Below are 13295 nucleotides of genomic sequence, written 5' to 3'. Positions count from 1 at the left end.
GTGTTTGATGCATCTGTGCTTGAAAATAACAAACTAAGTTGGACAAAAGGCTGAGGTTCAAATGTTTCATGACAGCTATGCACATACTGGTGTGTGCAACTAGCAAGCAAAAAGCCAGTTTCATGAGGTCAGTGTATTCTTTGTGTGCAAATAAACAATACAAAAGAGCTTTCTCATATATGTGCTCAATAGGAAGATCACTCCCTATATGTAATCTTATGAATTTTCCAAATAGGCCACTAACCTAATTGCAAAAACAGATGCTCTTAGGGTTGTAATACTAGGCCTGATAGGATGCAGTTAATATAAACAAAGACATATTAAATACCCTAGAGTCAACAATACCCCTTGCACCAACTTAACAAGGAGCTAGTAGTTCTGATACTATATACTCACACTTTTTCTACAAGGTAGTGCAACTTTAATTTTTGCTAAATATTTCATAGGGGCTCAGACAATGAGCTCTGAAAAGGATCTGAAGGTTCCAGCATTTTCTGGCAGTCCTATTCATACCTCTATTAGGAGCTCTTCAGGCTCCCTAAAAGCGCATACCTCCTGCAGAAAGGAGCAATGCACAAATGTGACCTGCTTTCTAATGTACATTCTCTGCAAAGGCTTTCTGAGTTTGAGGGCTAGGAGAACTCTCATTCCATAAATCAAATAGTGCCATTTACATATGTGTCTTTTTATGTGACAGTCCCCCAGAATCAGGGTGGTAGGAATCATTTAACCCCAGCCTCCTTTCCTGCCATGGCAGGGGGTCGGAGTAGATGATCTGCTTAGGTCCCTTCCAACCCTACCAACTATGAAAGCAGTGGTTAAAAGTAAATATTGTGTCATAGATTATATGAATATAGCTGAGTGCTAGTTTTCAGCAGAAGTTGAAAATACTTTTCATTTTACTGAATTGTGTGCTATCACCATGTAGGTGCATAATTTCTTTGCATATAGTGAACATCTCAGTAAAGTGGAAAATATGTTTTTCATCCCAGCAGTAGAAGCATGTCACTAGTTGGGTAAGACAAGGCTTCAATAATAAAAAAACCCAAACCCAAACCATCTTATTATGAAGGGATGCACATTTGAATTATATAAGTATTTATGAAAAAATCAAAATGAGACAATTCACTCATCAGATCAGTTTTAAATCATGTCAGCCAAGGAAGCTTTTCATAGCTCTGAATTCACTAATACCTCTCCCAGATCCTGCTTTTTACAATCCAAGAAGTGATTAGTTAAGAGATGACTAGTACTCAAACCCTTGAATTATTTTCACAGTGGGTTTACAATCATGTGGTTATGTTTTTTTTCATAAGATATATAACTGCCCAGGAAAAAGGCTATATAAAAAGAGTAGAAGCACAAGATATTTTTCACAATACTTCCATTAAAATACACCACAATGAGGCAATCTATTCTGTTGTAAAAAGTAAAACTCATTTGGGAAGTTTCTAGATAGATAATAGAACAATACTTACTATATACCAAGCAGTGTTGGGGACTTCACTGAATTGCTTTTACTGGTTCCCACATGATTAGCTTTCCCATCTCACAAAAAGCTCTTCTGCATCAGGGCAAACACCTTTCGGTCTTTAAGTGCACTAGAAAACCTTATTGCTGATACTACAATTGAAGTCAGCTCAGCTAATTATGACCAATATTTTTTCTACATTTTTGTGTCTATGCATGTAGTGTAAGTTTCACATGTTTGAGCAGCTCAAGACTTTACATGTGTATTTAGGAAAAAGTCCACAGATATTTTTTGTTTACTACAGGTGACCCACAGTGACTTGAAAAAAATCTTATCTGCTAAAATTGAATATACCCAGTCACTCATGTGGTCCTGGTCTCAGACTAGGAAACAGTAGGACAAATCTATCTTTGTGAATTAAATTACAGGAGCATAAAATAAGATCAGATACAAGATATGCCTTACAAATTAATTTGGAAAATCACTTTCTGTGCTGGTCACATTTGAGACTGACCTGTAAGTCTTTCCAAAGCATCAAATCCATGTTTCAGTGCAATGATATCAAGAAAGGAAACTGTCCCATCTTCAAATCTAAAGAAAAAGTAAACAAATAAGCACAGTAAACAAATCATGGAGCCACTGTACATGCATAGAATTGAAATACTTTAACAACATGATTATAAATTTATTTAAAAGAATTTGCTGAGGACAAGATTTTTCCCAGCAGAGATCAGTCTCGAGGGCTAGGGACAGAAGTTACATATAAACCAGTTTAAGTCATCAAAAACTGGTTTAAACCTGTAACAGAACAGAAGTTAGGTACACATAAACAAGTTTCAAAACAGCCAAAACAGGTTTAAGGTAAACCTGGTTGAATACAGACTTAACTGATTTGTCAAACTGGTTTATGAAACTTCTGCCCCAGACCCCTTCCTGGTTCAAGTTAAATCACAATGCCCCAGCATGCTTTTCAGCCCTGAGCTGGGCTGTGCTGTCTGCTCCAGAGAGCAGGGCTAGCCACGCCTCTCTACTCCCTAGCCTTAGCAGTGAGGGCTGGTTTACTGGCCTCACTGGCTGGCTTACTGCCTCACCCAGGCAAACCCCAGCTGGGGTCTAGGGTCTGGGGCCAGGCAGTGGGGCTCAGTGTGCTGGCCACATCTCCTGCTCTCCATTCTGCTAGCTGCGACCATGGACTACAAATCCCAGAGGCACTTGGAAGCAGGAAGAGGAATTGATGAGAAACCCTGCAGAGTCCTGCTGCTTTAATTTTGGACTGCAAACCCCAGAGACCTCAGGGGCAGCATGAAAAGAAAGCCCAGGCAGAGTATGGGCTGGGGCCTGGCAATGCCCCTTATACTCCAGCAGGGAGGGTGGGGAAAGCGATAGAGGAATCCTTTCTTCCCTTTAACGGTGGCTGTAAGGTGTGCTCTGGCACCTCCCAGCTTCTGGCTTGAGCCACTGCAGACACATGGCTACATTTCCTGAATCAAAAGTCTGTTCACTTGTTTGTCAGTTTAATCTCTGCAAGCTTAGACTAACCTGCAAAGACTGAATCAATTCAGCCTCAGGCTTTTTGACTGTCTGTACTTGGCCTTAGTCTTGTTGGTCATATTTATACCACCTCTCTGTTGGGCCTAAAAACACCACTGAGAAATAATCTCCATCTTCTCACTCCTGCTTCATATGGCCCATCCCCAGCAATTAGGCAGAGCCAATAGCTCAGATGGGTACTGAGGGTATGGTCTGATACCTCGGTTAGTCTCTGTCATGGGAGAACCTGAGACCAGCACTGGGGCAGGTGCTCAAGGTACCTCTGAGCCTATTATTTCCCCTAACTTCTAGCTAGGATACACCTGCCATGACAGGAAGTGGGTAGAACTTGTTTCCAAGCAGTAGCCCCTGCCTCAGAGAAAGGCAATAAACACATGATCACAGAATCATAGAAATCACAGACCATCAAAAAGTCAGGCTTGAAGAGACCTCAGGAGGTCATCTAATCCAATTCCCTTCTCAAGGAAGAATCATCCCTATAAGAACCATTGTAAACTAGTGATAGATTGGTGATGATATGGTATTTAGTGGAATTTAGCAGATTCATTGAAATCTGACAGGGGCCATGATGTGAGTGCTTCTGTTATGCCTGTTATGGTAGTTGGAGCTCCAAATATGGTACCAATGCACAGATGCTTCAACTTTAAGAAAGCAGACTGGAGAGGCTTTTCTGAACACCTTGACAAAAAGATGACACATATCAAACCAGTCTTAGATAACTATGACCTTTTCGTGAATCCACTGAGCAAAACCTCCAAGAGGTATATACCAGGATTTACTCCCATGCTAGCAGCTAAATAGAAAAAAATACCAGTAAATGTTTCAAATAGATCCTCTCTCAGAAGACACTATTGTGGCAGGGACAGCCCTAACTAACAAGCTCCAAGAAGAAAGGCAATGGAAATGGAAAGAATTGATCAAAGGAACAGATACTACCCACACTAACAGGAAAGCATGCTTAACAACCATTTGCAAGCTGAGTAACGACCTGAAGAAAGTACAGCAATATCACAACAACACAGCCACCCAGGTAGCTCACCAGCTTCTACTCAACAGTAAAGATTTGAACAGCCTAAAATACGGTTAGACAGCAAACTGATCCAGAGGAAAATCAATTTAGCATGTCACCTACAATAGATTAACTTGATGCAGGAATAAATCACTTGAAGAATGGCAAATCAGCTGGACTCAATGGCATATGCAAAGAGCAGATCAAGCACTCTGGTCCCTCAACAAAGTTATGTGTATTACACCTTTTTAACAATTGCTTATCAACCTTTAGAATCTCTACACTATGGCAAGTATCTGTGTAATACTCTATTAAATCCAGGGAAAGATGCCTCTGGCCCAGAGAAATTTAGGCTGTGTCACTTCTGTGCTTTCTTTATAAACTTTACAAATGCCTTATTCTCAATTGTCTTTCACCTCATATTGAACAACATCTAATACCAGAACAAGTCAGATTCAGACTAGGCAGGTCCTCCACTGGCCATCACCCAGCATATAGAAGATGGATTCAAGAAAGGGATAACAGGTGTTGTGTTTGTAGACCTATCAGTGGCATATGACAGACAACCACCGAAACATGCTTGCCAAATTCTACAGTATGACATATGACTACCACTTAGTGCAGCTCATCCAATTTCGTTTGGAGACCAGACATTTTTACATAGAACTGTGGAAGAAATGGAGCCACTGGAGATGACAACAAAATGGCCTCTCACCTGGTGGCATGCTAGCAACAATCCTTTTTAACATATATACCAATGCCCAACTCATACAGAGTAATATGAGGAGTGTCATATATGCTAATGAACACGTTGCAAGAAAAGGACTTCACTATTGTTGAGAACAGACTAACATGTGCACTGAGCAACCTCTCAGATTACTACAATAAGAACAAGTTTCCCACCAAACCAACCAAGACCCAGATCATACCTTTTCACCTAAACCATGGAGAAGTCAAGTGGAAATTAAACATCACCTGGGATGGAATCCCACTGACTAATCAGCTGAACCCTATGTACTTGGGGGTTACACTGGACTGAACACTTACCTTCAAACCACATATAGAGAAGATGAAAGGGAAAGTAAGCACCTACAACAATATATTTTGAAAGCTGGTCACCTCAAAGTGGGGAGTGAATCCAGCTATATTATGAACACTGCTATTACCCTGTTTTACTCCACTGCAGAATATGCATGGCCACTATGGGAACAATCACTTCATGGCAAGAAGCTAGGCCCAGTTCTAAATGACAGCTGTCATAGGATGTCTAAAGCCAACACTGAAGGACAGCCTGTACTTACTGGATGGCATTGCACCACCTCATATCAGAAGAAAGGATCAAGGCAGATGGAATACCCCAGGCATCCACTCTGTGGTCACATGTGAAAGAGTTTGGTGACCAGTGTTGCACTGTTGGACATGATAGCTGACAGGGCACGACTAAGGTTATGGAAGGAAAGGCTATGCACACTCAGGTGCTCTGAAATGGACCTGGAGGCCCAGGATGACCTTCTCAGAGAAGCTGATCTAGACTGGCCAACATGGTAATGCCTGAATCACCTGTGCATGCAAACTGGAAGATCAAAAACAAACAGGATCAAATGGGGCTACTCTAATGACACGAATACATGCAAGTGCAGTGAACTGCAGACTAAAAAGCACCTGCTTGTTTGCTGACTCCTTGGTGAGTCCTATGTGAAGACGGACCTCACAGTAGCAATGGAAAGTTATTGCTTGTGCACGATTCAGGAAAAACATCTAGTTTAATGACATGGACACGAAAAGAAGAAAGAGGGGTAGGTGAGTGCCATGGGGCCAGTTTGAAGGCTGGATTCCACAGGTGGGGTTGGTGTATGTGGTTGGTGTGTAGATCTGATGTGCAGGTCAGGCCAGCATGCCAGGTTGCCCCTACAGACTAACCCAGTCCATGGGGGCAACCTGGCATGCTGGTTTGCCCTGCACATCAGATCTAGCTACCGGCTGTGCCCGTGCACTAGATCTGGCCATGGCCCACCCCAGTGTAACCCTACTGCTAAATTTCTGGACCTATGGGGAGCCCCACGGGTGGATGACATGGCTAACCTATTATTAAAAACAATGGGAGCAACTCTCATATACAATTACTAGGCCTAATGTTTGAAACATCAAAAATATCCTTTTATGTGCTATAGGTAAAGCCAAATGAAGAGGGCATGGTCAATGTTCTGACATGGCAAGAACAAGAAGTAGTAAAATACACTCAAGAGAACCAGGGAAAAGGACCATGCTCCAAATCCTTTCCACTACAGAGCAGGGTACAACCCCCATGCTTCATACCAATCTGAACATGGCGTAAAATTCCTTCCTGATCTCAAATGAGGCAATCAATCTGACCTGAAGTCAAGGAGCAGGACCCTCTAGACAGGAGCCTCTGGGTTTAAGTCCCAACAGAAGCATCTGCATGCCCTAGTCAAAATGAACAGCTTTGGCTGTGGGCAACACCCTATGCTTCTGAGGAAGGCAAAAAAAAAAAAGTCCAGATACTATACTCCTACCAAAGAGGATGCTATATTCTGCAAGCTAGTTTTTCACATCAACTGTGTGTTTATGCAAGGCGAGAAGTATTTTTCTGGTTGTGCCCTGTGAACCTAAGGTCTGTAGGTATTAGGGTAAAAGACCCTATATACCTGCTTAACTCCCAGCCCAAAGAAGTGATTCAGCAGTAACGATAAAACTTTCACTTCCTAAAAATATAGCCAGTGCCACAGAGCAGACTAGTAACAAATTCCTTTTCTTTCTTGAAGCAAGCAAGAAAATATAATCAAGATTCCATCCTTGTATGCACTCTAAAAATGAAATATTAGTAAACATTAAATGGAGTTCATTAGAAATGCCAAGAGGGAAGGTCAAGAATGTCTGTTCTCCCTTCCTGGTAACAAAAGGAGACAACCAACAAAACTGAAAGGGCACAAATTCAAAACTAAGTAAATACTTTTTCCCACAACATGTAATAACACTGTAGATGTTCTAGCCATAGGATGTTGTTCAGGGCAAGAATTTAGCAAGATTCTGGGGAGGATTGGATGTTTATGTTGATTATTCAGAGGAATAATTTTTAGTAATAACAACAAGTATATTGGACAGGAGATAAAACCTCATGCTTCAGGATATCAACCTTTGAAAAGTCATACTCCCACTGGAGACAAGTCATCCGTAAGGCAGACAGCCACTGGTTGCTGTGTTTGCAAGAAGCCAGGTCTGCCCCAAATACAGCAGTCATGTTTTCTGGACATCTAATCATTTCTGTTGAACTCCCCTGGACTCTATCCAATTTGTTCACCCTTTGAACAAAGTCTGGAGCCCAAAACTGGATACGGTACTCCAGATGAGGCCTTACCAGTGCTGAAAAATGTAGGACTCAGTTCTTGTGACCTTGAATATGACATTTTTGTAATACATCTTAGTATGCTATTATCTTCTTTGTAACAATATTATATTGTTGACTCATTCAGCTTGCACAGTAATCCAATATAATACCCAGACCTTTTGTTACAGTACTGCAGCCTAGCCAGTCATTTTATTTATGTACATTTGATTGTAACTTCCTCCATGTAATACTTTGCATTTATCCTTATTGAATTTCATCCTCATTTTCATTAACCATTTTTCCAGTTGATCAAGGTAATTGTAAATGTTTATCCTGTCTGCTAAGGTGCCTGCTACCCTACCCTATTTGATGTTTTCCCAAATTAAGTGTGCACTCAGTTTCAGACTCCAATATTGGATGCCACTGGCCCTTGGGCAGCCCCCCGGTGGAAACCTCACTTGATACCTCTTCTCCCAATCTGAGACCCAGCCATTAGTGACTATTCTTTGAGTATGATTATCCAATCAGTTATGTATAGTAGATAAATCTTATGGTAGGTGTATCTAGGCTATACTGCTTTATCCAGGCTACACTTCTTTAGCTTACTTACAAGAATATTGTGGGAAACAGTATCAGAAGCCTTTCTGAAATTGAGTTATATCTCCCCCTCCACAAAGCCCATCATCTTGTCATAGAAGGAAATCACTTTGGTTAGGCATGCATAGTTTGTATAACTTCCTTTATGGCCTGCTTTCTTATTAAATATATCATTTTAAAAATACAGGGAATGTTTTAATTGCCACAATCAAAGATGTACAATTAAAAAGGCAATAAAATGTTTTAAAAGGTAGCTGACAAACTATGTATTTTTAAGTAAAAGAAATCTTAACAGAATGGCATTATAGCTCTCACACTTCTCCAGAAACATTCATAGAATTTTTCTAACTTATCTTTTTTTCCACTTTTCCACAGATATCAACTAATTTAAACAATGCAAGTGATATTGACAGGAGAAACACATGACAAATATATAATACTTCAAAAAGACATTCAGGGTAGCCCCAGATGAAAGACTAATGTAGAAGATTAGCGAGTACTGTCTGGATAGTAAAGTGCTCAATTGAGTAAAATAACTGTCTGGATAAAAAGCCAGAGAATGGCAGTAAATAATTGCAGATTAAGGGGGAGGAAATAAGTGGTGAATTGCCACAGGCTAACAGATTTTAAGGCCAGAAGATCAATCATGATCATCTAGACTGAAGAACCTCATCCAGCATTTTTTTTTAATCAAACCTAATAACACTTAAAACTTAAGTTTTTAATTTTTTTTTCCTGAAGAGCCAATGGCAAGTCTTGTTTGTAACAGTGGCAAAAAAAAAGAAGTTACCCCCCACAGTAATTGGAGTTTTTTTAGATGGTCCAAATGCATATGCACCACAGCACTCAAACTTGGAGTCTCTTTCCTTTACCATTACCCAAACAGTATGCCATAGCTCCACCTCTCCTTGTGCTCTGCATAGAAAGATAAAGGATGGATGGCTTTCTCTCTCTAAGTTTTTTCTCAACTGCATAATCTTCTATTATTTGCAAATCTAAGGAAAATATTTTAGGATGTGCATGTGGATAATACATCTTCAGAAACTCCAGTTATCAGTAAATTAACTTTTCTCCTTCAACTATTGTCCACATGCATCTCTGCTCTGGATGTACATGAAGTGAACCAAACAGTAACTGAAGGACCAGTCTGCCAAATGCAACATCTGTCCTAAAGACATGTACCATCTGTAACCATGTCATATTCCATTAAGATATGAAAGAAATTCCGGATGGCCTCCCAACAGTGGAGACACTGCACAGGGAAGTTATGAAAACTGAGTGGACTGTGGTGGAATGAGCTCTGAACGCAAAGGCAATTTCACCTTAGCAGCCTAGTATCACATTCAACACAGTCCAATATCAGATTCAGGTGGAATCAGGGCAGGATCTCATGATAAGTCCTCAAGGATACTTTAGCTAGAAGAAGCTACAGAAATGTATAAGCTGTATATAAGATAAGGGCTCAGAGGCTAATGTTGGTTCTCCAACCTGAAAGGTTTGATTTAAAATCATCAGACAAGTAATAAAGGGAAAAACTGTAGCTTTTTTACATCTATGGGAAAGGTCCTTCCCTCATATCGGGGAGAACTGAACCACTGGGACTGGGCCACTCTAGTACTGAACAGAAGCTTCCCTGTAATGTGGATATCTCACAGCCAAGCTTGAAGCTAAACCTGGCATGAGGAATCATCAAGATACCGGCAGTCTTGTGGCTGAGAGCTCTTTGGGAAACCCAGAGCCCTGTAGCTACAAAGAATGTTGCATGACTAGGACCATGGACATGGGACAACAGCATCCAGAACTAATTGAAGTGAACTATTAGCTACTTTATGTCCTTCAGACAGGAGCCTCACGTGCTGGCAGGGAATTTGCACAGAGGAAAGCTCTATCTTCCTGGAAGGACTCAGTAACTGGGTATTCAAGAACTGGAGGGTAAGAGAACTGGTTAGCCACAGAGCTCAACATGCTTGGATTCTTTTTCTTTAGCAGTTCACTATAGCTGACTGGATTTCTAGCTGTTGTGGTTACTGCCATCAAGGGTAGCACTGGATGAGTATAAAGGTACTTAGGCTTGCTGGGATGGATCTGATGTTTCTGGTCTATGCTTTCAGTCTCAGAAAGAGGCAGAAATCTTCCAAAATAACCTAGCTGGATCCATTAGCATCTTGTTAATTGGCCTGAACACTTCAGTAAGGCCTGAGCCTTGCAATTTGTCAACTCATCTGTGAGCAGGTCCACTGACATTCTCAAGAGAGATCTGAAGGGCTAGACTCCTGAAAACCCTACAAGTTATCCATCGCATGAGATGAAGGAGGCATGACAGCTTTCATCAGGCAGGAAGATGACAGTGGATGAGTCCCTTGGAAGCCATCTGCTCACTAACTCTGTTCTGCTCTCTAACTCGGAATCCTTCTGATCTAGAAAAGGTAGTGGCAATTGCTACAAAAAATTGTGATGTTGATGCCAAGGGGCGTGTCTACATGCAAAGCTTTACTTGAGACTAGAGATAATTACTGTGCAGTAAGCATTACCATCTACATGTGCAGATGCTTACTGCACAGTAATTTGCTCTAATAGCAAGTAAATTTGCTACCTATAAATACAAGTAGCAATTTTACTGCTGATTATTTACTGTGCAGTACAGCACATGTAGATGGCTGACTGGGAGCAAATATGCTCCCAGTCAGGTGGGCAGCAGGGTGCAGGAGATTGTTCCCTGCTCCTGGGAACTGCCTGCTGCCAGGGCGGGCTCTGCCCCCAGAGCCCAGGCAGGGACAATGTCCCCCTGCCCCAGCAGTAGGGAGCTCCCAGTCCCCACTTTGTCTGCAGTCCCACATACTGTACATTCAACTGTTCTCTGAGCTGCAAAAGAGCAGCATGGGGTCACCAGAAGTCAAAAAATTACCACCCCCCATGCAAAATAAAAGCAGAGCGGCACATGTGGCAGCAGTGCACACCACTCAAACCACAGTCTGGCTTCCCAGAGCTATGCTCTGACTGTCAGCCAGCCTCCAAGTGGCAGGATCATTGCTGCTGCAGCCCCAGGAGGCCCCCAGGACCTCAGGTAAGGTTGCTGGGGCCAGCACTAGGCTGGCCCCAGCCTCCCCTTCCCCACCTGTGGTAACCTGCTGCATGCCAGAGGGTGACTGGCACAGGTGTTCCCCAGGGACAACTAGTGGAGGCACAAGGTGTGCCACCACTAGTTGTGCCTGGGGAACCAAATCTCCATGCCCCTGTGGACATCGCGAAGATGTCCAGATAGAGACTGATCTCTCCCCAGTGGCAGGGGAAGGCTGAGGGCCCATTATGAAAAAGGCAACCATGTAAAACAGACAGAAGCCCTACAGCCATTGTATTATACTGAAAGAAATCTATCTGGGAGCACTAGTGGCCCCAGACTGTCCTCTTTTAGTGTCTCTGGGCTCTTGAGATCCATGAATTAAGTGCAATTGTGCTTGATGTCAGAGCAGGGACTCTAACAAGTTAGTATTTAGAGGTGAAGGCAAGGCTGCAGGTCCAATACTAGAACCATGAGCAGGATGATAGGGCCAACAGGGCTGGTTCTGGAAGTACTGTATTGGTAGTACCATCCTTTCTGCAGAGTATAGCTGAGAACTCATCATTACACATTGTGGAACTGGGACTAGCAACCTGGATAAGGATAACAAGAAGTCCTTTTTTAAATACATAGGGGGTAAAAAGAAGGTACCGGAAAACGTAGGGCCTCTGCAGAATACGCTAGGAAACCTGGTAGTCACACCAGACGATAAAGCTAACTTCTTTAACAATTTCTTTGCCTCCACCTTTTTGAGCAGTGGCATCCCTCCCACTATGATTCCTGATGGACCCAGGGGAGGCACTGCCAGGCCTAGGGTCAGTGAAGACCTAGTCAGGGAACTTCTGGTGGGTCTAGACATGTTCAAGTCAGAAGGTCCTGACAATCTCCACCCCAGAGTGCTGAGGGAATTAGCAGAGGTCACTGAGGGACCCCTGGCACAGCTTTATGAGCACTCATGGTGCTCTGGCGAGGTGCCAGAGGACTGGAAAAGGGCCAATGTGGTCCCCATTTTCAAAAAAAGGGAGAAAGGAGGACCCAGGAAACTACGGGCCCATTAGTCTTACCTTGGTTCTGGGGATGCTCTTTGAGAAAATTATCCAGGAGCACATCTGCGAGGGACCAGCAGGGGAGATCATGCTTAGGGGCAACCAAAATGGGTTCATTTGAGGCAGTTCCTGTCAAACCAACCTGGTGGCTTCGTACGACTATGTCACAAAATCCTTGGATGCAGGTGTTGCGGTGAACATAGTATTTCTGGACTTTAGGAAAGCCTTCGATACTGTCTCTCACCCCATTCTCATTAAGAAATTAGGCAGTATGGTGTCAATGCCTACATAGTCAGATGGGTTGCAAATTGGCTGGAGGGCCACACCTAGAGAGTGGTGGTGGATAGGTCTTTTTCAACCTGGAGGAATGTGGGCAGTGGGGTCCCCCAGGACTCAGTCCTTGGGCCCGCACTGTTCAACATCTTCATCAGCAACTTGGATGAGGGGGTGAAAAGCACCTTGTTCAAATTCGCAGATGACACTAAGATGTGGGGAGAAGTGGGCACGCTGGAGGAGAGGGACAGGCTGCAACTAGATCTAGACAGGTTACAGGGGTGGGTGGATGAGAACAGGATGGGATTCAATACTGACAAGTGCAAGGTACTGCACCTGGGGAGGAAGAACCAGCAGCATACCTACAGGCTGGAGAACTCCCTTCTCGTCAGCATAGAGGCAGAAAAGGATCTTGTTGTCATTATTGATTCCAAGATGAACATGGGCTGCCAATGTGAAGATGTAGTCAGTAAGGCTAACCGCACCTTATCATGCATCATGAGCAGGTCCAAGGAGGTGATCCTCCCCCTCTATGCGATACTGGTCAGGCTGCAGTTGGAGCACTGCATCCAGTTCTGGGCACTGCACTTCAGGAGGGATGTGGATAGTATTGAGAGGGTCCAGAGGACGGTCACCTGCATGATCAGGTGGCAGCAAAGCAGGCCCTATGAGGAGATGCTACGGGACCTGAACCTGTTCAGCCTCCACAAGAGAAGGCTGAGAGGGGAATCTCGTGGCTGTCTACAAACTGGCCAATGGGAACTAGCAGGCTATGGTAGAGTCCCTGTTCCAGGAGTAATGAGGAATAACGGCCATAAGTTGACCGAGAGTAGATTCAGGCTAGATATCAGGAGGCACTACTTCAGTCAGGGCGGCTAGGATCTGGAACCAACTTCCAAGGGAAGTGGTGCTTGCTCCTACCCTGGGGGTCTTCAAAAGGAGGC

General features: G+C 43.1%; 1 protein-coding gene across 2 annotated transcripts in view; it reads right to left on the bottom strand.

Annotated features, from left to right (window-relative positions):
- MOCOS (molybdenum cofactor sulfurase) overlaps positions 1–13295 on the bottom strand; it is a 494081-nt gene that overhangs the window by 152347 nt on the left and 328439 nt on the right. For both annotated transcript variants that reach the window (XM_019509228.1, XM_019509230.1), the window contains exon 5: positions 1986–2062. In XM_019509228.1, the coding sequence (XP_019364773.1) occupies positions 1986–2062 (77 nt within the window). The remainder of the gene's footprint in view (positions 1–1985; positions 2063–13295) is intronic.

The sequence above is a fragment of the Gavialis gangeticus genome, unplaced genomic scaffold (genome assembly GCF_001723915.1).
Source record: "Gavialis gangeticus isolate Ggan-Ray unplaced genomic scaffold, GavGan_comp1, whole genome shotgun sequence".
NCBI classification, from domain to species: Eukaryota; Metazoa; Chordata; order Crocodylia; family Gavialidae; genus Gavialis; species Gavialis gangeticus.
This window is presented reverse-complemented; position numbering and strand designations above follow the sequence as displayed.